General features: G+C 43.7%; 1 protein-coding gene across 1 annotated transcript; it reads left to right on the top strand.

Annotated features, from left to right (window-relative positions):
- Positions 1–431: 431 nt before the first annotated feature.
- Positions 432–24,751, top strand: mtmr4 (myotubularin related protein 4). The gene is made up of 18 exons (XM_058087120.1): positions 432–1,222; positions 7,555–7,644; positions 9,944–10,060; positions 12,033–12,115; positions 12,940–13,106; positions 13,234–13,330; positions 13,883–13,996; positions 14,572–14,771; positions 15,844–15,972; positions 16,283–16,394; positions 17,839–18,034; positions 18,170–18,355; positions 18,500–18,670; positions 19,273–19,427; positions 20,133–21,558; positions 21,636–21,746; positions 21,840–21,928; positions 23,371–24,751. Exons 1-18 carry the CDS (start codon positions 1,178–1,180, stop codon positions 23,546–23,548), a joined length of 3,666 nt encoding a protein of 1,221 aa, XP_057943103.1. The 5' UTR covers positions 432–1,177; the 3' UTR covers positions 23,549–24,751.
- The last annotated feature ends 136 nt before the right edge of the window (positions 24,752–24,887 follow it).

Raw genomic sequence — 24,887 nt, 5'->3', positions numbered from 1 at the left:
GCATTCAGTATGTTGCATATGTCCTGTGTGTTACATAATGCGGAGGGGGGTCATACAGCTGAAGGCGAATGGCTGTCACGACTGTCAATGCGGCGGTTGGGGTGGGGACAGGGGGGGTTGGGTGACAAATGCCGGGTCCCCCTCCCGTGTTGTGCGGGACAATGTGCGTACATGAAATATTATAGCCATCAGAAGAACATGGTGCCGCTGAATGAAGCAATAGGACGAGGAACTGTACTCGTCATTCATTTCCCAGCAGCCACGTTTTAGCTAGGGGACAGGAAGACCTGGCGTCTGTAGAGTGCTGTGTCACTGGAGATCACCGCATAGAATCACTTTCCTCGTCAGTCAGCCCCCCCCCTCCCCTCCTCTTTCCTTTCCTTCCCTTCCCATCCTCTGCAACACAATTGCCTTCCTTTTTAAAAAATCACGTGCAGTCGGTGAAACGATTTTGTGCCGGTGTTCGACGCCTGTGCTCTTATGTGCGGGGATGGGCACAGCCTCCACTTGTGTGCTTCATGCCACCACAGCACATGTCGGATAGGCGCCAGAGCATCCTCGGCGTGCCGGCGGTACAATGAGCTCTACCTTGTTGCTGAGGGGGAAGCTTATTTATGAGATGTCGGTGAAGGGTGAACTAGAAAGGAGTGGGGGAGGAGTGTTGAGATGAGAGGGAGAATAGAGGAGAAATTTGAGCGTGTGAATATAAGCAGGGATGCTGATGATAATTCAGTAGGCGGGGCTTGGCTGGCAGCTTCCTCTGCCTTTCCATCTGAGCGTCTCTCCTCGTGTTTTTCCTCCCTCCATTCATTTACTACAGCACTGGAAGCATCTGCAGTCGTCGCTTTTGTTTTTCCCTTCTGTTTGTCTGACCGGGTGGACTACTGCGCTTCTTTGCATCCCGACGGACTATACAAGGGCTGTCCTCACACATCTGGGTGGGGGTTGAGGTGTGGTGGGTCCCCGATTTTTTCAGAGCCAGGACTGGCTTTTTCTCTCGTCCCACAGAGAGAGGTGGGACTGAGGAGGCAACCAAGAGCGGGGGTTCGTAGTGGAAGAGGGGGTGGGAGCGGCGCCTGTTGAGGGGAATAATGGTGACGCCGGCTCCTCGTGCTGTGCTTGTGCTGCTCCTCCATAGGCTGCGTGTCGTCCAGGCACAGCCCCTCATCACCTCGACATGAGCGGTGCAGGAAGGGTGTCCTGCTCCATGCTCAACTGCTTCGTAAGTCCGCAGTTCTTTTTTTTGTTGTTGTTTTTGGAGCTTTTCCTGTTCTTGTGGCGGTTGAGCATCAGCACCCTCTGCACCCAAACTTGCTGGTGGGCCTGCCCGCCAATCATAGAGGGGAGGGGCTGACTGTGCTGCTTATCCACGTGAGCGCTGCAGTTATTAAGCAACCGATGCAGACTCTGTCTAAAAGTGTATTGTTTTGTTTAAGATGACTATAACGAAAAAGCTGCTTTTATCTATTTCTCCCAAAGTCATCTTCACTGTGTTGTGCGGGGGAGAGCTGGCAGCATGAGGATTCTGATTGGATGGCAGCAGGCAGGCTGGTAAAATGTGATGCCTGGGCTCAAGCACATTGCTCTGTCAGCCTGGTGTGTTCACTGCAGCACCGAGATGTGTTTCGGGTATGGAGATGTGCAGGGGTATTCGTGACAATGACTGATGGAACAGGTGGTTGACTTAGTTTCTATCTTGGTCGTGGTGGGGGAAAAAAGGTTGCTGAGGACAGGGTGCCTCATGTCTGGAATTAGCTGAGGAACTGCAAGTCAACTTGACCCTTTTTTTTTTTTACTGTGACATCACAGCGTTGCCCATATTCTTTAACAAATCTTTATTCTACTATTATTAAATGTAATGACTACTGCTGATTTACATCTTTAAGTCTTTTTTCTAATGGTTTTGAGTCCTCAACATGAGTTTTTACATTTTCTCAAACCTTGCTAGCCGTTGTTACAAGCAATATGTGGCACTTTCATACAAGAAAAACTTAATTTATGACTCAGCATACAGTGATATCTGTGAAAAGATGATATTTTTCTTCTGTTTCTGTTTCTTTCTGTTTCTGTTTCAACTAAATGTAATCGTTGCTGAAAAATGTGACGTACACTATCCGGCAGTGAAATTTTATCCCAAGGTTAAGTCTTAAAATAAAATAACATTAGACAAGGTAAAAATAATATGGACTTAAACCATTGAATATTAAACACTGAAGTATTTAATCAAGGTGAAATGAGTGAACTTTAAACCAAATGTAATACAGTTAGGTTGATTGTGTAGATGGGCCTCCTGGGGCAGACCGTTGTCAATTTATGATCCATTTGAAATTTTTCCGCCGAGTCATCGGTTCCTCTTCCACGTCACCGGCTGTATAATTTGTCTGACATCAACCCTCTGCCAGTCCTCTGTCGTGAGATTATGATGTAGCGTTGCTGCTCTTAATTCTCATTAACAACATCCTTTTGCTGTCCTATTCATGCCATAAAACATATTTTTATATATATGCTTTCAGAACAAAAATTGAGTCTAAAATGCTTTGTCAACTAAGCTAGCCTATCATATGTAGCTCATCATGGGATTGGTTTTAGCATAACAAATAATATCAAAGTGGGCCCCCTGCATCCTTCAACTGCGTGCTGTATGCGGCCCTCGGTGGAAAAGGTTTGGACACCCCTGGACATGACTTGCGTTTTGGTGCTAAATTATTTAGTGTATGTATGTTTCTCTGCAGGCCTTCCTTTGATAACGCAGCGTTCAAGGTTACAAGCTGATATTTTTGTGTACCAACACAAGTAGATTGATCTGTGATCAGGATGGGATGGATTCTGTGTATCATACTTTTTTGAAAACCTTCCTCTCTCTTTTCCTAAAGCTTTATATAGCTGAAGTTATAAGACTATAATTGGACAGAAGCTTCAGAACACTGTGATCTCTAAAATATTCATACTGCCAGAGAAGGGACGACGGGCGTGTGTTCTTGACCCATTATGTAGTCTGCAGTGCGACCTGACTCTTCCTGACAGTTTTGCGACGCGTCTGTCACCGTTTTCCCTTTTTCACCTGCACTCTGTCCCGCTCGTTTGTTAGAAAATGTGCCAAACTGCGTTTAATATGGGCAGCGTCGCATGTCACAAATGTACAAGGCTTGTAGGTTCACGAGGTAAACGTTGCATTAGATAGTAGTTCTCTAATCTGCTCACTCTAGGACAAAGCCTCTGCCAGATTTAGTAAATAATCTTTTGAGTAAGGAGAGCAAATTGTTTCCAAAAGCTTAAATGTGAAGCCGTTGCTGTTGCCGTGGCAACCGGACACCGATTCTCGAAGCGTGTGTAAATGTGTTCTTCCCGTTTTCCTATGCTTCTGCTATGATACTCCTATTGAAGTGTACTTTTTCTACAACGATGACGTCCGAGTGCTGTAAACATGTTCACATTCACCTCTCTGCAATCAGCTTCTAGCTACGATTACTTTTATCAGCATATCAAGACATTAAATGTACTCTCGTGTATTACAAAGTGCACAGAGGTTCATGCTTGTACCGCGTGCACACGCCTGGCAGGTTGGATTTCTGCTCTGATGCAGGTGGGGGAGGGTGCACTGGCGAAGAGCAGTGACGAAGCAAAAAAAACTTTGCTCAGGCCAGCTGTGCTCCATATTTGTTTCTCTCGAAAGGGAGATTGTCATGTCTCATTCTTTCATCCTGTCAAACTGGTACTCGGGCTTGTTCTCTAAAATGAATGACAGTTTAAGTCCCTCTGTGGACTCTTGACATTGATGAATGAATGAATGATTAGTCGGTTACAGTAAATATTGCAGATATACATTCTTTAAAAACAGTACCAATCAAGAGTCTGTCTTTTGTAGAGTATCGTCCACACAAGCTCCACTGCTGTTTTTTTTTTATTAGAATCCTCTGAGTGCAGCATCATGGCTGCTTCATCCGAAGAGAATCCAGGAAGAGGTGCCAAAAAGTTAGAGCAGCACAAAGTCGAGGACCAAGCGAGGAGGCTTGATTATTCATTAAGATGCGAGGCCTTGAGATTGAATACACAGTCGGTCCTCTTCAATAATTGCTGGTGAAGAGGAGTTAACATAATAGCTTTTCTAAAATGTATGAACCGTGCCTTGTACATCAAGGTAACCTTTATTCCCTTTTCAAAAAAAACAAATGCGTCAATGCAGGTTGGAGGCTCAGACTGCCCAGCAACAGTACGGAGAAAAGGGATGAACCCATTATGACTCAGGCGTGACAGGGTCTTTTGGGTTCTTCTGTGAAAACACAACATTGCCATTGCACATCTTTCTAAAATAGGGGTCTCAAACTCAATTTACCTGGGGGCCACTGGAGCTAGGGTCTGGGCGAGGCTGGGCCGCATCAGGTTTTCCAAAAAACAAAAAAACAAAAACGCATTTATTAAAAACAGAAAAATGAATAAACTTTGCTTTGGTTCCGATTTTCTACAAGAAAAGCTCTGATAAAACATTCCACTGTTCTCAAATATCTTACTTTTTATTTTTCTACACAATATAAGATGAAAAATAAACAAATCAAGAATAAAGAAAATCAATCAGTAATAAATAAATATAATAATAATAATAACAAAAACTTAAGAAACCACATAGTTGGTGGGTAGACAAATGATTTTTTTCAGATTAAAATGAACAAAGCATTATTAGAGCCCTGTAGACATGACAAAACACGACTATAGTCACATTTATACTCTTTTTATTTACAACATATTGCGCAACTGCAGGGTCTTGAGACACATGCTAACTCGAGAACTAGTGACCTAAACGGTAGCTAAAAGTTATTTCCTTTTAAACTTAAAAAGCCAAAAACTTACCACTTCCACACAGATAGGGAGGATAACTATTAACAGTTATTTAACCTTTAACATGAACATTAATCAAACGTAATAATTTTTTTCTGGGTACATGATACCATACAGCATCCATATCAAACTTGCGCGGGCCGCACTAACATTAAACTTTCATATCAAGGCGGTGGCCTCAAACTAGTGTCCTGCGGGCCACATTCGGCCCGCGGGCCGCATGTTTGAGACCCCTGTTCTACAAGAAGCATAGTCGTGCCTGTATGTTTGACATGTAAACAAAATAGTGCCTTGTACAGTATGTTGACATTTGTTTTGGGGATGAAAATCCTACAATCTATCATAGCTCCATTTTGCCAACTAGTATCACGTATCCATGCATGAGGAAGATGGGGACAGACATAAGTCATACTGGAGTATAAGTCGCATTTTTTGCAGGTAATTTATTTTCCAAACTACTTGACCAAAACAGACATTACGTCCTCTTGGAAGGCAAGTTCTGACATGAATAAAAGAATAGAGAACAGGCTGAATAGGTGTAAGATATGCTAACACAATGCTTATTCAGCTACACAAAAATAAACATGAACAGAAAAGTGTCCAGTGTTTATGTAACAAACAGTTTTTTCATTTATAAGTCGCTCTGGAGTATAAGTGGCAGGAACAGCCAACCTATGAAAAAAAAGTGTGACTTATAGTCCGAAAATATGGTATATAAAGTTAAGTAAAGAGCTGTCTGGTTGCTCCATTGGATTGAGATCTGGGCTTTGACTCGGCCTCTCTGGAACATTGACCTTGTTGTCTTTGAACCACTTCTGTGTAGCCTTTGCTGCATGCTTGGGGTCATGGTCTCGCTGGAAAATAAATCTTATCCCAAGACGTAGACGGTAGGTTGAAACGGATTATCATCCAGGATTTTCAGATGGTTTTCTGCATTGCCACGACCTGCTGCTGAGAATGATCCCCAAAACATGATTCACGGGCGAGACCGGTGTGTTTGTGTTGATGTGCTAAGACTAATTTTTGTCTCATCAGACCTAAAACCTGCTTCTTCATTTGGGCAAATTGCAAGTGAGATTTCATGTGAGCTTTTTTTTCAACTTTGCCACTCTCTCTCGCTCAAGTGACTGGTGAAGGGCCTGTGCAACAGAATGTACAGTCTCTCCCATCTGGTCCTCTGAAGCTCTTAAGTCCTGCAGAGTGGTCGTAGGCGTCTTGGTGGTCTGCCTCACCAGTCTTCCTCATTTGTGAGGATGGACAGCTCTAGGCTGTTTTGAAATGAAATCATTTAGCCTCTAACTAATAAACAAGGCACAGCTACTTGTTTTCGGATGTGTCCATGCCATTAAAGAGAACATACTAACTCCTTATTTCTTAAATCACAAATACTTCAACTTGCTAATATAGTTCATCTTCAAACAGCTAAAATAATGCATAAGCCTAAAAACAACCAATTACCTAAAATGTCATCTAGTACTTCTCTACAAGAGAGGAGAAATATGATCTCAGGGAAGAAGTACATTTGAAACACTTCTATGCTAGGACTACGTTATGCTAGCCATAGCATTTCAGTATGTGGAATCAAACTATGGGATGGATTGAGTAAGGAAATCAATCAATGCAAAACGATGAGCCAATTCAAGAAACAATACAAGCAGTTGATGTTTGCTAAATACAAGGATGAAGAGTCTTGAACCAGTCATGATGTGCTATATATATCACTATATTGACACTTACTATGGTACACATTATGTCATTGGATGCTCATATCACATCGTACTTCTGTACGAGGTACATTATAAAAAAAAAAAACCTTAAACTGTATTATGGAAAGCAGGAAGTGAACAAATGCAACAGTTACTGATTGTAAAAGTACCAGATGGAGGGGTAGGATTTAATAAGCTTTGCTTCTTCCTACTCCTTTTGGACATGTGGAACTGTGAACTGATTATGGGATGCATTCAATTGTAATCTGATGCATGTTCAAATGAAATCAAACCATTACCATTACATCTGCTAACAAAAATAATACCACTTAAGGGCAGAGGCCCCTTCCTTTACACTCGATCTTGCACCAAATTCTCAGACTAGAGCTGTCCTATCTAGTCTGACTGCCGTTTTTCCCACCTAGTCTTTAAGCATGAAGTGACGAAGCCAGCTCAGATGAGAAGCAAACGCGTCTTGAACAACCCCAACAGTTCACCTGTGATCAAATCAACGCCCTGAGAATAAAAATGATCTGAATGAAGAGAATATTCATAGTCGCTGACACCAACAGACATGAGTCTTCTAACCACCCAATGTAAACCGAGTACCACCCAAGCACATCAAGACCATTTCATTGCAAGGCATGAGCATAGTAGCGTTGACAAATGATCAGTATGCAGCATCCTTTGCCTGCGTTTGTGTCTCTGACATAACCCTGAGTTGTGTCTGTATTTTTTATTGAATTTTTGCTCTGGCGTAGTCAATGTTTAATCCCTTTCATGATGTCTTGTGTGTTAGTAGGTGCACATTGTGAAATTTTCCACCGCGTAATACACATCAAAGGCCAACCACCCCGGCAATACAGAGATTATTAACTTTTTTTGTTTAATTTATACTGACCTTCTCGTCCGCCTCCATGACCCCTCCTCTGTAGCATATGCTTTCGGTTGCCAGACTCTTTCATCACATCTCCCGCTTCAACTTTTTAAGTATTTTATTTTCATTTATTTGTAGGGTGAAGAGGGGCCTCCCAGTCTGGAGTACATCAAGGCCAAGGATCTATTCCCCCACAAGGAACTGGTGAAGGAGGATGCCAGTCTTCAGGTAAACTAGGCAATATTCAGTAAAGCTTTGATTAAATAAACACAGCTCTGGACAGGGTACATTCCAGTCGTATCAATATTCTTGCCACCGCTGAACGACCATGGCGAAATCTGACCAGCCACTGTGGTTCGTCGCAGCGACAGACCACCTCGGTGAGCTTCAAGAACTGACAAGGAGGACAGTTTGGGGCAAGCCTCTTGCAAGTTGCACAAAAACAAACATAACTTTGGACCACTGCCCTGCGCTTGGCAGATGCGATACAGTGGGGTTGAACGGCCATATTTCACAATAGTGGAACTACTGTTGCGGCCGTAACCCATGGCAAAAATGTGGTCAAAAAAAGCTATGGAAGCAGCAAAACACACGCAGGTCTTGTGACAAAGGCTAACATCTTGCAATATTTCTGTTTGTTTTATTCTTACTTTGTTTTTTTTTTTTTAAGTGCTCTCATTTTAGGCATCCCCGTTTCATTTGTCTGTTCTACTCACTTTCTTACTCTCGGTACAAACCCTCCGTGATACCTTCAGTCCCAGTCCGTGTTTCTCAGTGCACTTTTCTCGCAGGCATTCCCCCACTAAATATATCCCTTAACACTCTGCTGCCTTCTCTGCATGCGTGCAGCTGTGTGCACGCTTGCATGTTCCCATTGGTCGGCTTCTTCACCCGGAAGTCACGACTCACGAGTCATTGTTATTCATGAGCTTCTCGCTCTCTCCCTCTCCTTTTTTTTTTTTTTTTTTTCAAATAATTTCTACTGCTGAAGTGCTTGTGGAGGAAACGTGACACTATGTTCTGCTGCACTTGCAGGCTTTCAGTGACTCATGCGTCTACTTTTGGATTGCAGCTGGTTTGATGCTGTCAGGCGGTACACCATGTTAACTGTGGCCCTCTCAGCGGACATCTTTTGGTCTCTTTCGCGGAGTAGCACACAGACCGGAGCCCTACTTTCTTATTTCTGCTGCTGTTCAATCAATATTTAATTCCATTTGCGTACATCCCCTGACTTGCACAGTTTTGTTTTGTTTTTTTTTATGTGTGCAAAAAAATAATCTTGATATTTTTCAGCATCAACAACATTTGGCTTAATTATATTTAAAGTTACCCCTATTTTCTGGTCATACTAGTAGGCCTATTTTGATGCGGTACATGTGTGACTGCATTTGAATGTTTCCTGGGTCCCAGTGCAGGTGTCAGTCAGCTTGGTGCCTATATTTGGCTTGTTCTGTATCTGACTGTAGAGTACCTTGTGTTTCACTTCCCAAGTTAAGCTGGACCCCCATCATGCACCCATCCAGATGCATGTTCAGTTATCCATGCAACAGTATTGCTGTTCCATTAGTTGAGTTGTTTTGTTGTTTTTTTTAAGTAAGGCTGTTCTGTTAACTCCGTCCGCTAAAGTTTGAATTGAGCTTGATATTTCTGACAGTCTACAAGAATCCCCATCCTCTGTCGCCTGTCGTCTTGCATGCACATGCATCAGTGGGTTTTCTGCATGACTCAGCAATGCATGCTAATGTGGGACAAGATCATGTCGTCCCAACGGCGTCGATGTCTTCAAAACCTGCCGGACGACAGGACTTCCTTTTTTTCAATCCTTGATGTGTCGATAAAAGTGACATCGGCAGTTGTTGGCGTTGAGATAATCATGCAGATGCGATACGTGTAAAGAAGCCATGTTGGTCAGTTGACTGCGCATAAAAAATCATAAAATCTTTGCATGAGATGTGGTCTACATTTTTAAACTTCATGCCTATTATCACCTACAATGTGAAAATGATCCACTGTCATTCTAAACAGTAAATATGACAAATAGGACTATTTTTCAACCAAATGATGCCCTGAAATTAGAAAGTGCATATTGTCTAATTACAACATGTTGAAAAATGGTGTATATAATGGAAGTCAGACTTTTTTGGCTTCTAGGGACGTCATAGGGTCGGAAATAAAAGGCATGGACACACCCCATGCATTAAAAACATGACAAAATACACTTCATATTGTACGCTGACTGTAAAATGTAGGCAAACCAAGGCCAAATTGTGGTGGAATTATTTTACGTTGACTGAAAAACACACCTAACACACCAAAATTCCACTGTAATTCAGACTCTTATAGTATATGCATTTTTAAAAATGATTTCAGTCATAATATTACAATAAATAAAATGAAGTGCTATTGGTTTCGATGTGCAGCTTTGAAGAGCTTTTGCTCTTCGTAGATGCGGAACGCTGTTGACAAAGGGTTGGGATTGCTTTGGTATGCTTGTATTCCTACAATCTGTGTGTTTTGTCTTTTACAGGTGCCCTTCCCAGTTCTTCAGGGGGAAGGGGTGGAATATCTTGGCCATGCAGATGAGGCTATCATTGCTATTTCCAACTACAGACTCCACATCAAGTTCAAGGACTCTGTCATCAATGTAAGTGCATGTCAAAGACTAAAAAAACAGTTGAGAATTTTTTCATATTCGCTGTCAAGTAAGTGCACCGATCTTGGGACAGTTCCTACCAGGAGTATCCACAGGCCTCGCTGCCATCGGGATAGTTTGTTATATCTGATCTAGTAAACCTCGGATATATCGGAAATTCGCTCACAACGGACAGATAAAAAAGAACCGATTTTTCTGTTATGCATTTCCAATAAAAATTCATTGCATATATCGGATTTTTTATAACGGATTTCGCCTATTTCGGACAAAATCTCCAGTCCCGTTCCAATGCATTTCCATTAAATTTCCCTCGCATATATCGGATGGCCGCATTGTTATGCTAATCTTGTTGATGTCACTGGTTATTGTCTTTCTCCTGGCTCCAGATTTAGGACAAATATAAAAGTGAGTGACGTCAATAATACTAGCACAGCAGTGAATGAGATCTTAACCTCACTATTGGAAATAACGTAGGCCTGACGGGCGTAACAGGGCCTAGCTTAATTAACAATTTGTTATGCTCAGAGTCCAATAAAGGTAAATTCTCATTACCTTACGTCTCTTTTCATTGCCCTGTCCAGGTACATTGCAAACATAGTCAAGGAAGTGCCTTTTTATAACGGATTAATCCGATTTACGCATATACCGGATATAAATCCGATATATGCGTAAAACAGACATTTTCCGGTATACGCATATAACTGATTTCGCTTATATCGGACAAAACCAGTGGGAACAATTGAATCCGATATATCCGAGGTTTACTGTACTAACGGACTGCCACACCCCCCCCCTGACACCCGGGGCCTCATCTACTGTATAAAAATGTGTGAAAGTCTGACTAAAAATCTCTGTACGCCAGAAACCCAAAATGTGCGTACATACAAAAATATTCAGACCTCTAATAACAATCATAACAATCATGCAAATTGTGTTTTATATACCCACCTTGAGGGGAAGTGTGCGTATATACACAATGCTGCCTCAAGTTAGCCCCTTTAAACGCCTCCACTTCACCATAGAAATGTGAAGCAAAAAGAGGAGTAGGTCTGAATAAGATTTACTGCTTCTTCTCCTCCTGCAGAACTGTGAATTGTACTAGGTGACGTGTTCTGATGTAACTCGTATGCGTGTTGAAAAATGAATGAAAGCGTTACCGTAGATGAACTCCTGTATGAATGCCAACAAGCCACAACCTCTGCCCCCCCCCCCCCCCCCCCCCCGCCCCTTCAGGTTATCTTACTATCATACTTCCGAGCTGTTTTCTTGCCCTTTGCTCCTGTCTGTTTGTCTTTCCCTCCATGATTTCAATTTGCCCAGGTTACGTATGTGGCCACGCGGCAGGCAGCACGCCGCGTGAGCCACGCTTGTCATCTTTCCACCTCTTTCACGTTTACGTTCCCTTTTTTTTATAACATGTCATTCTTTTAGTGTTTTATCACCTATTTGTTTTTATTTAATTATTTTTCCATTTCCTCCTGTCTTGTGTCCTCCTCCCTCTTCCGTGTGCTCCATGTTGTCGCTGTGTTTTAGACCTACCCAGATGTGGACAATGAAATATCTGTGAGTATCATGTGTAAAAACACCCCCCCCCCCCCCCTTTCCACAGAGGAGACAGTTTTTCCTCATCTGCACAATGACACTGCAAGGACAAAGTACATCTCACTGGACTTATGATATAGTTGAATGTAACCCCATCTGGTATTTTGTTGCATTCAATAAGAATAGATCTGAGACTACTGCACAACTTTGGTAACGTTTGTTATTTAAAGCCACATTCCAGTGGGCAGTCAGCTGGATAGCAACTGGCTGGTATGACAAAAGGCCTTGCAGCCCAGCGTGGATCAGTCTATTCTAGATCACAGGGTGCTAACCTTAGCAGATGTGCTGTCTTCTCTGTCGGCAGTGCCACCGGTCTCATCACATGTGCTCTTTGTCCCCCTCCCACTCACCCCCACTACAGGTGCCTCTTAGGCTGATCGAGAGCGTGGAGAGCAGGGATATGTTCCAGCTGCATATCATCTGCAAAGACTCCAAAGTTGTCAGGTAATATGGGGAATTCATTCATGAGATGAGAGAATAAGGAACACATATTCGATTTTTTTTTTCAGCAATGCAACAATGTTTACTACAATTGCTATCAATAATGAAAATGACTATTATTATGTTAGATCAAAGGTGCGGCCCGGGAGCTTGTTTTTACTGGCTCTCGGCATATTGTAAAAATAAACATTAATTCATTTTTAATGACATGGATTATTAGACATGGAAAAAGTTTGGACACCCTGTTGAAGCGTTAATGTCAAGTCGTTTGTCGATGAAAGAGTATCCGGACTTAGGCTAGCTGGATTTTTTTTTTTTTTTCCGATTGAGAACATATTTTTATTTGTATTGTGTATTCAGCACTCACAACCCCAAAAATTAGTGGATTTCTTTTTGCAATTTAGGTGTTTTTTTTTTATTGCCCACAGAAAACAAATCTCATCCACTCTTAAGTCAGTAATAAGCATACCAGCGGCCTGCAGAGCGATTATTATCTACTTTTCATTATCATTATTTTTTTAATTTATTTATTAAGCTGGATATTTGAGTTGGCCGCCATATTAGCACTGTCATTTCTTTTGCTGACCGTGGAATTGCCTTGTTTGTATTTTAGTTCAATTAATTACTAATAATGGGCCACACTCAATTATGAAACGGCAATAAGTTATCAATACATTTTTGAAAAAATGAACTATAGTGAGGATGTGACATAACAAAGGTATCAGGTTCAGGTATTGGCAAATTTAAATTCAATATCAAATTTTGATCAAGAGCTGAAAAAAAATGTGGCTTTAGGAATGTATTTTTGCCCCCCCCCCCTCCTCCAGATGCCACTTTACAACCTTCAAGCAGTGTCAGGAGTGGGTGAAGCGTCTGACCAGAGCTTTAGCTCATCCGTCTCGTCTCGAGGACCTCTTCGCCCTGGCCTATCATGCATGGTGTCTGGGAGGCAGTGCTGACGACGAGGACCAGCATGTTCACCTTTGTCGTCCGGGTCCGTACACACAACACCACACACACACACACACACAAGCCTAATGTGGGATTGGTACGCTTCTTTAATGCAATCAGACACTGTTATTTTTGTTGTGAACGTGTTCCTTTGCTCCATTTATCTGCAGGTGATCATGTGCGTCAGAGAATGGAGATGGAGGTCAAAAGGATGGGCTTTGACACGCAGAACATCTGGAGAGTGTCAGACATAAATTGCAACTATAAGTATGTCACAGATGTTGTGCCGTAAATAGCCGGCCGTGTGATTTTTACCGCATGACGACGATACTGATGAAATGTTAATAGCCATTTTGAGCGTCTGCATACATTGAGTAGTTTTGAATGCATTGTCTGCTGCATAAATGCCATAAACAATAGACACAAGCACCACTTGAAGAGTACGTGTCTGCAAATCAATCCAATAAATAGATGTGTGTGCACGTTCACGTATATATGCACGCTCGAGAGCGCAGCCTGCTGAGGGAGCCAGACGTACAGGACAAGTTGCTAATTAAACGAGCTGCAGCCTGCTGAGCCACATGACTCAGCACAGTCTTCTTTTCTCACGCAGACAGCCTCTCCTCTCCTGTCCTCTCCTCTTTTTAGACGCTTAGCAGGTGAAATGAAAGATGCATGTCAGATGACGATACAGACGTTCAGGCAGCACCACATTTATATAACCAATATTGCGCTGGGCTATTATTGACTCGTTAGTGGCACCCGGGCTGTCCCTAATGTGTATAATGTGGCATTCCCAATTGTACTTTGTATTGTTAGGTTGTGCTCCAGTTACCCACAGAAGCTTCTTGTTCCGATATGGATAACCGACAAGGAGCTGGACAGCGTGGCCTCCTTCAGATCCTGGAAGAGGATTCCTGTGGTGGTCTACAGGTAGGCTAGCTGGCCTGTGCTTCTACCTATACAGTAAACCTCAGATATATCGGATTCAAATGTTCCCACTGGTTTTGTCCGCTATAAGCGAAATCCGTTATATGCATATACCGGAAAATGTCCGTTTTACGCATATATCGGATTTATATCCGGCATATGCGTAAATCGGATTTTATCCGTTATAAAAAGGCACTTCCTTGACTATGTTTCCAATGTACCTGGACGCGCAGGCAACGCTGCAAATGATGTCGTATAGCGGCCTGTCACGATTTGGTGAATCGGAGCGCCACGATGCGGCCATCCGATATATGCGAGGGAAATTTAATGGAAATGCATTGGAACGGGACTGGAGATTTTGTCCGAAATAGGCGAAATCCGTTATAAAAAATCCGATATATGCAATGAATTTTTATTGGAAATGCATTACAGAAAAATCGGTTCTTTTTTATCTGTCCGTTGTGAGCGAATTTCCAATATATCCGAGTCCGATATATCCGAGGTTTACTGTATTTACGTTACTTTAACAATGACATTTTTGGATATATTTTTTTTTAACCCTGATTTTGTTTTTTCAGGCACCAGAAGAATGGGGCCGTGATTGCTCGCTGCAGTCAGCCTGAGATCAGCTGGTGGGGCTGGAGGAACACAGATGATGAGTACTTGGTGACATCGATTGCCAAAGCTCGTCAAATGGACACAGGAACCAAGACTTCCTGTGGCGCACCGGCTTGCCAACAACGCGGGGACGCTCCCGACTCATCGGACAGCGATTTCGGTATAGTGTTATTTTGGTGTCCGCTGTGTACATCAACATTTTAAGAGCAAAAAGAAGTAACCGGAGTGAGACAAAAAAAAAAATTAGCGTAAGCATTTTATTGCACACAAGCATTCAAGTCAAACAGGTTCATCAGCTGGTCAGAAGTTAAGACCACAGCCTTGTCTTGCCTTGACTGTCATTTAGTGCCAGGCAGTCACATGGTCTATAGAATGTAATACAGTAAACCTCGGATATATCGGAAATTCGCTCACAACGGACAGATAAAAAAGAACCGATTTTTCTATAATGCATTTCCAATAAAAATTCATTGCATATATCGGATTTTTTATAACGGATTTCGCCTATTTCGGACAAAATCTCCAGTCCCGTTCCAATGCATTTCCATTAAATTTCCCTCGCATATATCGGATGGCCGCATCGTGGCGCTCCGATTCGCCGAATCTTGACAGGCCGCTATACGACGTCATTTGCAGCGTTTGTAGCGTTGCCTTCGCGTCCAGGTACATTGGAAACATAGTCAAGGAAGTGCCTTTTTAGAATGGATAAAATCCGATTTACGCATATACCAGATATAAATCCGATATATGCGTAAAACGGACATTTTCTGGTATACGCATATAACGGATTTCGCTTATATCGGACAAAACCAGTGGGAACAATTGAATCCGATATATCCGAGGTTTACTGTATATTAAATATGCTGTTTGTTCATCAATGTTTGAGCTGCAGCACAGGCTGACACTGGTATTTTAGTCCTTTTTCCATTAATGCGTCAAGATGTGCAACAAATTACGCTCTTCTAATGTACGAGACAGGAAGTGTGTGGATGTGCAACACTGACTACAGAAGACAAGAACTTGTACTGTTCCATTCGTGAGAAAAACATGTGTTTTTTATTTTTTAGTACCGTATCCTCTTAATAACATCACCTGCGACTTCTCAGATCCATTTTCCATTTTCATGCCTTTTCTCACTTCCTCTGCCATTTGGTCACCTCTAAAAATGGAACCCTGTGGTTATAATGCAAGGTAACTGCTAACAATGTCTGTCCTGCCACCCGTGTTGCCAGACTCCTCGCTGACGGGAAACTCGGGCTGTGACGACAACACCGTGCCCCAGAAGCTACTGATCCTGGACGCTCGCTCTTATACAGCAGCGGTGGCCAACCGTGCAAAGGGCGGAGGTTGTGAATGTGAAGGTTAGTAGCGCAAATTGATCAGGTTACTCACTGACTGGGGGCAAGTCCAACACAGTCCAGTCCGAGTCACCGGTCACTAATTATGTCCGGCTTGGAGATTGTAGCTGCTTAGTTAACGTCTGACTTACTAAATAACACGCATTATAATTAATTTGTGAATAAACGTATACAAGTATAAATACAGCTGTTTGCTAAATAGTGAGACTTTCTAGCAGCACTTACTTTCCCACTCCCGTCATTACACAGAAGTGGCGATTCTGTCAACCAATCCATAGCAAAGGTGTGTGACATCATCACAATGTGTGTTTAGAGTACTACCCCAACTGTGAGGTGATGTTTATGGGAATGGCCAACATCCACGCCATCCGGAACAGCTTTCAGGCCCTGAGGACAGTCTGCAGTCAGATACCCGACCCTGGAAAGTAAGTTGATCTATTTGACTTTTTTTTTTTTTTTTTTTCCAGTGTCCCCCGCCTCCCCTCCCCCATTTTAATGCTCTCACAGCAAGAGAACAGCTCCACGAGACAGAGATGGGATGGGGTAGCTACCCCAGGTTCAGTCTGTCCTCCTGGGTGGACCAGCTGTCTGTCTGGTCACTCAGACACCGGAGCCATGTGGCATGTTTCTGTTTACCACACTGTTTACATGCTAGGAAGTTGTCGGATGGTGTTTCGCTGCTTTGTTTATGTACGCCCGTGTGTACAAAACAGGTTAACCTAGCAGCTGAGAAGTCGGATCAATTTACATGAATGCTTTTGTGTTGCTTTTGCCGTCTAATGAGGCAAAAAAGGCTGGCAGGCAAATTGGACAAAATCCCTCCATCCCAGTCAGAGATTCGTCTGGTGAATACACCAGGGGTCTCAAACTCGCGGCCCGCGGGCCATAATTGGAGACTCCAAATCAGGGGTCTCAAACCCAATATACCTGGGGGCTGCTGGCTGCATCAATTATTTACTATGCAATCACAGGGTGTGCTGCTTGGGGCTTTCCAGCATGCTTTGCGGTAAACGTTGTATCAAGTTACATGTTTAGAGCTTGCATTGTGAGCAAGGTAAGGTTAGCATATTATGACCATTTTATCCATTACCATACATCAGGGGTCTCAAACCCGTGGCCGACGGGCCAAATGCGGCCCACAAGATGCTAGTTTGAGGCCCCCACCTTGATACCAAAGTTTAATGTTGAAATGACAGCTTAAAGCTGTGTGCACACTGGACACAATTAAACATGATTTTGCCCCTGCCCATACTGTTACCCTACCCTGTTACCCCGCCCTGTTTTGCTTTGGATTAGCAATGAAGCTAAAGGCTTATATGACGCTGGGGTACAAATAAATGCAGGAAATGATTTGGAATAAAAACGGGAAAATACACGTCAAGATAAAGCATCTCATCAAACATGTTGTTCAAGTTACCACGCTGCTCCCAGATGGATGTTTTATTATTATTTTACTTATTACTGATTGATTGATTTATTGTCTTTATTCTTAATTTGTTTAATTATTTTTTAGCTTATTTTGTGTATAGAAAAATAAAAATGAAGATATTTGAGAACAGTGGAATGTTTTATCAGATATTTTGGTGCGGAAAACCGGAACCAAAGTACTGAAAAAGGGTATAGCAGAAGCAAAAGCATTGAAGATAGTTTTTTTTTTAATTTATTTTTTTTTTTAATAAATGCGTTTTGTGGGGGTTTTTTTGAAAACCTGATGCGACCCGGCTTCACCCAGAACCTAGCTCTGGTGGCCCCTGACACCCCTGGAATACACAGTCTTCACATCACTGATTTTTACTTGGGACAGTGCATACGTTCAAATATTGATCTTCTCTCTAAAAGTGATGTCATCTGTTTGTCGTCTTTTCCTAGCTGGCTTTCAGCTCTGGAGAGCACCCGTTGGCTGCAGCACTTGTCCGTCATGTTGAAGGCAGCCACTCTGGTGTGTTCCTCTGTGGAAAGAGAAGGCCGTCCTGTTCTTGTGCACTGTTCGGACGGGTGGGACCGTACGCCTCAGATTGTCGCTCTGGCCAAAATCCTGTTGGATCCCTACTACAGAACACTAGAGGTGACGATCCGCAGACTGAATTAAGACTAAGAAGATTAAGAATTACGTTCCATCAAAATAACTTTGTGATGCAAATAGAGTTCCTTAATGTTTGTGAAATGATTTAATTATATAAGTACTATACGTGTTCCACAGGGTTTCCAGGTGCTCGTAGAGACGGAGTGGCTAGACTACGGTCACAAATTTGGGGACCGCTGCGGCCACCAGGAGAACGCCGATGACGTCAGCGAGCAGTGTCCCGTCTTCCTGCAGTGGCTCGACTGCGTTCACCAGCTGCTCAAACAGTTCCCCTGCCTGTTTGAGTTCAATGAGGCCTTCCTGGTGTGTGTGGTTTCCACTCGCATACGTTCTAACAATGACCGCTTATGTCGGTTTGCGACCGCCCGCGCTTTCAAAGAGGGACATTTTGTGCGACTTTACTTTAAACTTCACAGTCATAAATCTTCAATCATTCATTCTGTGCAGGTCAAGCTGGTGCAACATACGTACTCGTGTTTGTACGGTACTTTCCTGTGTAACAACGCCCGTGAGAGGGAGGCCAGGAACATATACAAACGCACCTGTTCCGTCTGGTCTCTGCTTCGCACAGGAAACAAGAACTTTCAGAACTTCCTCTACATCCCAAGTCACGATGTGGTGAGTTTGGCTCTACTCCCTGCTGTTTTTCCCACTCATCGTGCCACACGGGGATTCAAAGGCTTGTCATGCATCATACATCCAGCCTATATAACGCCTCATATCACCTCCTCGCCTGTAAGTGTATGGTGGCAATCCAATACAAGACCTGCAGCAGGAACTTAGCCTTTCCTAATACAATACAATAAAGTTCATCATACTAAAATGTGTGTGTACCATGCTGGCCCTTGTCAATCTCAGTATTACAAACATGATGCACACTTACAGACCACTGCAAATAAGCATTGTTTAACAAAACTCATGTATGATTTTGTAAAAATCAAAGTCTTGATGCAGTCTTATTAATATGGAAGACAAATATACCAATAGTAAGTAGTAGTAATGAGAGAAAGGACATATCAGTGTTTTGTTCAACTATGGTAGACTAAATATGGTCGCATGCTACCCCCTGTTGGTGTTAAGTGTTAGCATTGAAAGCTTCAGAGCTCCTTTTATTATATTTGGACATTTTGGAATGGTCATGGTAATGGCCAATGTCAGCTTTCAACTCAGTGGTAATCCGTTCATTTCTTAAATGTCGCTCATCGCTATTTCTCTTCAAGGTGCTGCAACCCGTCTGCCATACGCGGGCATTACATCTGTGGACGGCAGTCTACCTCCCCACTTCTTCCCCCTGCACTGCTGTGGACGATTCTATGGAGATCTACCTGTCCCAGAGCGTCACAGGAGAAGAACTCGCCTCCCGCTCACTTGACAGGTGTCGTTGACGTTTGTGTTAAATTGGTTAAAAATTCACCTTAACACTATGTTTATTGTCTAAATAGTAAGTAAGCGTTTTTGCAAAACATTTTGAAGAAAAAAAATCAAAAAGCTCAACCAAATGATACATTTTTGGAATGTGTGTTTGTGTTTAGGCTGTTTCTAGTTCACTGGTGTGCACAGCAATTTGGCGCTACCTGCTGGTTTGTTTGTAGACTTCGAATATGAGATGACTTGTCTTATTTTAAAATTAGTATAGTAATTACTAATGTAAACACATCAAAGATGCATCAAAAATCCCTGCCATGAAAACATGGATCTATTTTGAAATTTAAAAAATTATTATTTCAAATATATTCTCTAATACTTTATTCTGACAAAGGCCTATTATTAGTAAAAAAAATAAAAATAAAAAAAGGTTTGGTGATGATGCAATGTGTGGCATTGCAGATTGGTCTCTAGGAGTCAGTAATGTGATATTCAATCAGACACACAAGCACCAGACTTGATAGCTGTAACAGCAGGCTTTTATTGCGGGTATCTCACAGCAGGTGCTCTAATTACAAAAATATTTCATTAATAAATAAGGAATCCTACTTTGCAGAAATTCACTCATCATGGACGGGTTGGAACCACTTAATCGTGATAAACGAGAAATTACTGTCTTTTTTTGAATTAAATATTGTTTTGTGTCTTTTTCAAGACTTCCGAAGACCCGATCCATGGACAACCTACTGTCTGCTTTTGAAAATGGCATGCCCCTGACACGAACATCCAGCGACCCCAATCTTAATAAGCACTGCCAGGAGGGGCGCCCCGCCCTGGAGGCCGCGCCCGTCCCGGATAGTACATCTGCAGACGGCTCTGACGAGGTCATACCTGACAGTGACGGCGGGGAACCCTTGCGGCTGAGCCCCTCCGAGCCCTCGGATGGCGGTTGTGAGGACACTGCAGAGGAGCCGTGTCTCACCACTCAGCCGCTGCCGTCGCTGCCTCTTCCTCCAGTCCACGTGGCTTCGGGCGTCATACACGCTCCTCTCTTTGCGCCTGTCTTACAACGAGCTTCTTTGCACACCGCTCCCCTTCCTCTTCCAACAACTCTGCTGGAGGCTGAGAACCCGTACAGGACTTCTGAGAGCACCGCGCCACCCAGTCTTACATCGGAGCCTTCCTTACTGCTGCCCCACGACTCCACACAACCATCAACCGCCACAATATGTCCGCTGCCTGACGCCGACATTGACAGTCGGGAAAATGGCCTCCTGCACTCTGCAGACCTAATGGCTGTGAAGCTTCTAACGCCACTGGTTCCGCTGGAGGACTCCACCGAGACCCTGACAGATCAAGGAGAATCTCCCCTCGCCCTGCCTCATCAGCAGAGCAATGGTCATACTCCCGATCATTTCAACGACGAGGAGCAGCAAATAGCAAAAGTAGCAGTAGAGTCGCACGAAGAGGACACGGCCGTAGATGTTGTCAAAGGAAAAGATCGGACATTAGCCGTTGCAGCATCTCCAATAGACTACATTCAGGGAGCAGCTCGCCATCTGATCTCCCAGAGCCCACTGTCGGACATGTCCCTCTTTGGCTCCCACTGGGAGAGCGTTCAGGGCCTGATGCAGTCCTCCTGCAACGGCGGCAGTCACTGCACCAGCCGCTCTCTGCAGGCCAACGCCTACCAGAGCCGCCGACTGGCCCACAAGCTCCTGCGCTCCCAAGGCTTCCCCGTCCCGAACGGCTCCCAGTTCTGCCGCAGGGAGGCTCTCATCCCCGGCATCCCTCTGCAGCCCGCATGGCCGTCTGCCACCAGGAGCGCCGCCCACCCCGGCCTGAATGGAGCTGCTCAAAGCAACTGCTCACCGGCCGGCTATCAGCTTCCGCCCGTTTCACACCCCTCACCTTCCGCCTCCAGCTCCCCCCTTCCATCCCAGACTCTGTCTTACCTCGACGACGACGGGCTGCCGGTGCCCATGGACGCGGTTCAGCAAAGACTACGTCAGATCGAAGCCAGCTACAAACAGGAAGTGGAGGTGCTGCGGCAGCAAGTGCGACAGCTGCAGATGAGACTGGAGAGCAAACAATATAGCACCCCCCCCTCGGAGCCGGACATCGACTACGAGGACGACATCGTTAGTAGTTCTTTTTCCTTCCACTCATCTTTACGTATGCTGTATGTTAAGCCTCGTTGTTTTCTTCTTACTTTCAGACGTGTCTACGGGAGTCGGACACCAGCCACGAGGAAGACTCTCTGTCCACGCATAGCGAAGACCGACTGTCTGAAGGCAGCTGGGATCGAGTGGAGAGCAAGGACACAGAGGTCGGCCTCCTTTTCATACCTTCTCTCGCCCCCCCCACCTTGCACTGTCATGGCTTTTAGCACCCCTAACTAATCCAGTGTGTTTGTGCACAGGTCACAAGGTGGGTGCCCGACCACATGGCCTCTCATTGTTTCCACTGCGACTGTGAGTTCTGGATAGCCAAGAGGCGTCACCACTGCAGGTGGGATTTCACCATGTTTCCATTCACACGAGCCACACACAAGTGATCTCTTATCAAAGATTAACCCAGCGAAGGAGCCGCTGTACGTTTTCACTGATAACATCACTGGTGGGGTTTCCTTTTTTGTTTCAATTGTTTCTTTCGGCACGTTCTTGAGGTGGTGGTGGGGGGGGTGAGGTCCTGCGCTAGTAGTACGCCGCACATGTGTTTCACTCCGGCAGCCGTGTAGCATAAGCAACATTTTTAAAGTGCGGTGAGAGGTAGATGAAGCCGCTGGATGCTGACCATGCGGGACACTTTAATGTAGCTGCTGTCATCTTGAGGAGTTAATGAGAAAAGTTGTAGTAATGGTAATGGTTTAATTTCATTTGAACATGCATCAGATTACAATTGAATGCATCCCATAATCAGTTCCCAGTTCCACATGTCCAAAAGGAGTAGGAAGAAGCAAAGCTTATTAAATCCTACCCCTCCATCTGGTACTTTTACAATCAGTAACTGTTACATTTGTTCACTTTCTGCTTTCCTAATATAGTTTTTTGTCACATACCAAAGTACTAGGTGATATGAGCATCCAATGCCATAATGTGTACCATAGTAAGTGTCAATATAGTGATATATATAGCACATCATGACTGGTTCAAGACTCTTCATCCTTGTATTTAGCAAACATCAACTGCTTGTATTGTTTCTTGAATTGGCTCATCGTTGTGCATTGTTTGATTTCCTTACTCAATCCATCCCATAGTTTGATTCCACATACTGAAATGCTATGGCTAGCATAACGTAGTCCTAGCATAGAAGTGTTTCAAATGTACTTCTTCCCTGAGATCATATTTCTCCTCTCTTGTAGAGAAGTATTGGATGACATTTTTAGCTAATTGGTTATTTTTAGCCTTATGCATTATTTTAGCTGTTTGAAGATGAACTATATCAGCAAGTTGAAGCATTTGTGATTTTAGAAATAAGGAGTTAGTATGTAGGCGGCATTATGAATTATGCTTACTGACCTTTTTTGCAGTCTATTTAGCGAGTGAAGATTGCTTTTGTAGTAAATAAACATTTTTTGTTGTAAACAAAACAAATAACATTTTACGTTTTGGAAAATGAGGTGGGGGAAAGTTATACTTTCATGGGAATAAATTTATAATTGCAAGAAAAAAGTTGAAATAGTTGGGGGGGAGAAAAGAGCTGTCATTTTACTCGATAAAGTTGTATTCTAATGAGAGAAAAATAGCAATTTTACAAGAATGACATTGTAATATTGTGAGGAAAAAATAATGTACTTGGAAAATAACCAGCAAAAATGAGGGAAAAAATACAGAATATAACATGTTGGTTGTCATGATGTGGCCCTGGCTGGAAAAGATTCGGACACGCCTGATGTCATCATTCAGCTGCACCATGGTCACGTTCCATCTGTGTCCCACCCCCCACTGCAGGAACTGTGGCAACGTCTTCTGTAAAGACTGTTGCCATCTGAAGTTGCCCATCCCGGACCAGCAGCTCTACGACCCGGTGCTGGTGTGCAACACCTGCCACGACCTGCTCCTGGAGTCCCGCACCCGCGAGATCCGCATCCAGCAGTTCAAGAAGGCCATCGCCACAGCCTCCAGTTGAGAGGAACGTCCTCCCCCCGGAGCTCGGCAATTCATTCACGAGTGGTCGCGCCGACCTGCTGTGGATTTTGGCTGCGAGGGTGTGGGCGGCGGCGGAGTCGACCCTCTTTCAACAGGGGGGAGGGGGGCTCGTTCTGGAAACGGAGGTGCTCTGTGAAGAGGTGAGGCACAGGGGGAGAAGTGTCCCAGGACCGACTCTTTCTGTTCAGACATTTCAGCCTGTAGCATGGCAACGCCCTCTAGTGGTAACCTCAAGTACCGGACACCTGCACTCCCCATCAAGACACCGTCACACTTGACAGGGACAATCGGTCGGCGGTCGGCGACTCCAAGCCTTTAACCCGATCTACTGGAGGTTTTCAGCTTAGGGAAAAAAAAAGAATTGCTGCTATTGTATTTAAAAGTCTAATTTTCTATTCTTATTTTGTGCACCTCTACGTTGTTGTCTAGCGGAGGGCATCCTGAGACCAAACTGGAGCAAAAAGGGAGAAATCTGCTGTCGCCGTTGTATCTTTTGAATGTAAACTGAGCTGAGTTTGTGTGTTTGTTTTGTGTTCGGAGACATGATGCCGAGATTGTGAGGGAAATCTGCGTGGCATGTTGCTGGTATGTTTAAGAGGGAAAGAAAACATCTTCCTGTTTTGCAGGGAATACTGGGAAGTGACTGAGAATTTTCCAACAGGGTCTGCGATACATGTGACGGACGGCCCTCAAAAGGCCTCATTGTCCTGATTGGCGTTGTGAGAGAAAAACACTGAACTCTAAAGCTCGGTGGTTCTTTTTCTCAACAGGGGAAGTAAGCCACAGACCGCCCCCCCTCCCACTCCCACTCCACATTTAAAATATATATATATATATATTTGTTTGTGTCTACTGGTTGTTCAATTGTGCCATATTGTTGCTCTTCTGTCTTGTTTTTTTCTTTCCAACAGCAGGCGGCAGGTTGGCTCCTCGTATGTGTTTATGGTACAGGTATTTAGCTGCTAAAGATTAACACATTGTTCTAATCATTCACCGTACGGTCACATGTCACTCAATTAGCCAGCCTAATCATTTACAACCGGAGAAACTCAAGTGTAACATACATACTGATATCTGATCCATGGTGGTGGCTAAAAATGTTGTTCAGTTCGTCAATAACTTGTAAAGAAATGCACTGTAAAAGTTAATTCCTATTGGCTAAGATAAAAGACTATATGATGGATCCGCTTCCCAGCTTGTGTGTTTTTTAGGACTCTGCAGAGGATCCCCGTATCGGAGTCACAACGGGTCCAGAAACACATAGGTGACTAGAAAGAAAGACAGTTGTCCCTCATTGGCTACAGAACCAACCATAAATG

The sequence above is a fragment of the Doryrhamphus excisus genome, chromosome 11 (assembly GCF_030265055.1).
Source record: "Doryrhamphus excisus isolate RoL2022-K1 chromosome 11, RoL_Dexc_1.0, whole genome shotgun sequence".
In the NCBI taxonomy this organism is placed as follows: domain Eukaryota; kingdom Metazoa; phylum Chordata; class Actinopteri; order Syngnathiformes; family Syngnathidae; genus Doryrhamphus; species Doryrhamphus excisus.
Note: the sequence above shows the minus strand (reverse complement) of the source record. Positions and strands in the feature narration are given on the sequence as shown.

Excerpts from the sequence above, each read along its gene's own strand:
- mtmr4 (XM_058087120.1), top strand. The coding sequence starts at position 1,178 with ATGAGCGGTGCAGGAAGGGTGTCCTGCTCCATGCTCAACTGCTTC. Across the intron at positions 12,116-12,939 it reads AAAGACTCCAAAGTTGTCAG|ATGCCACTTTACAACCTTCA; the intron begins GTAATATGGGGA and ends CCCCTCCTCCAG. Across the intron at positions 15,973-16,282 it reads CGGAGGTTGTGAATGTGAAG|AGTACTACCCCAACTGTGAG; the intron begins GTTAGTAGCGCA and ends ATGTGTGTTTAG.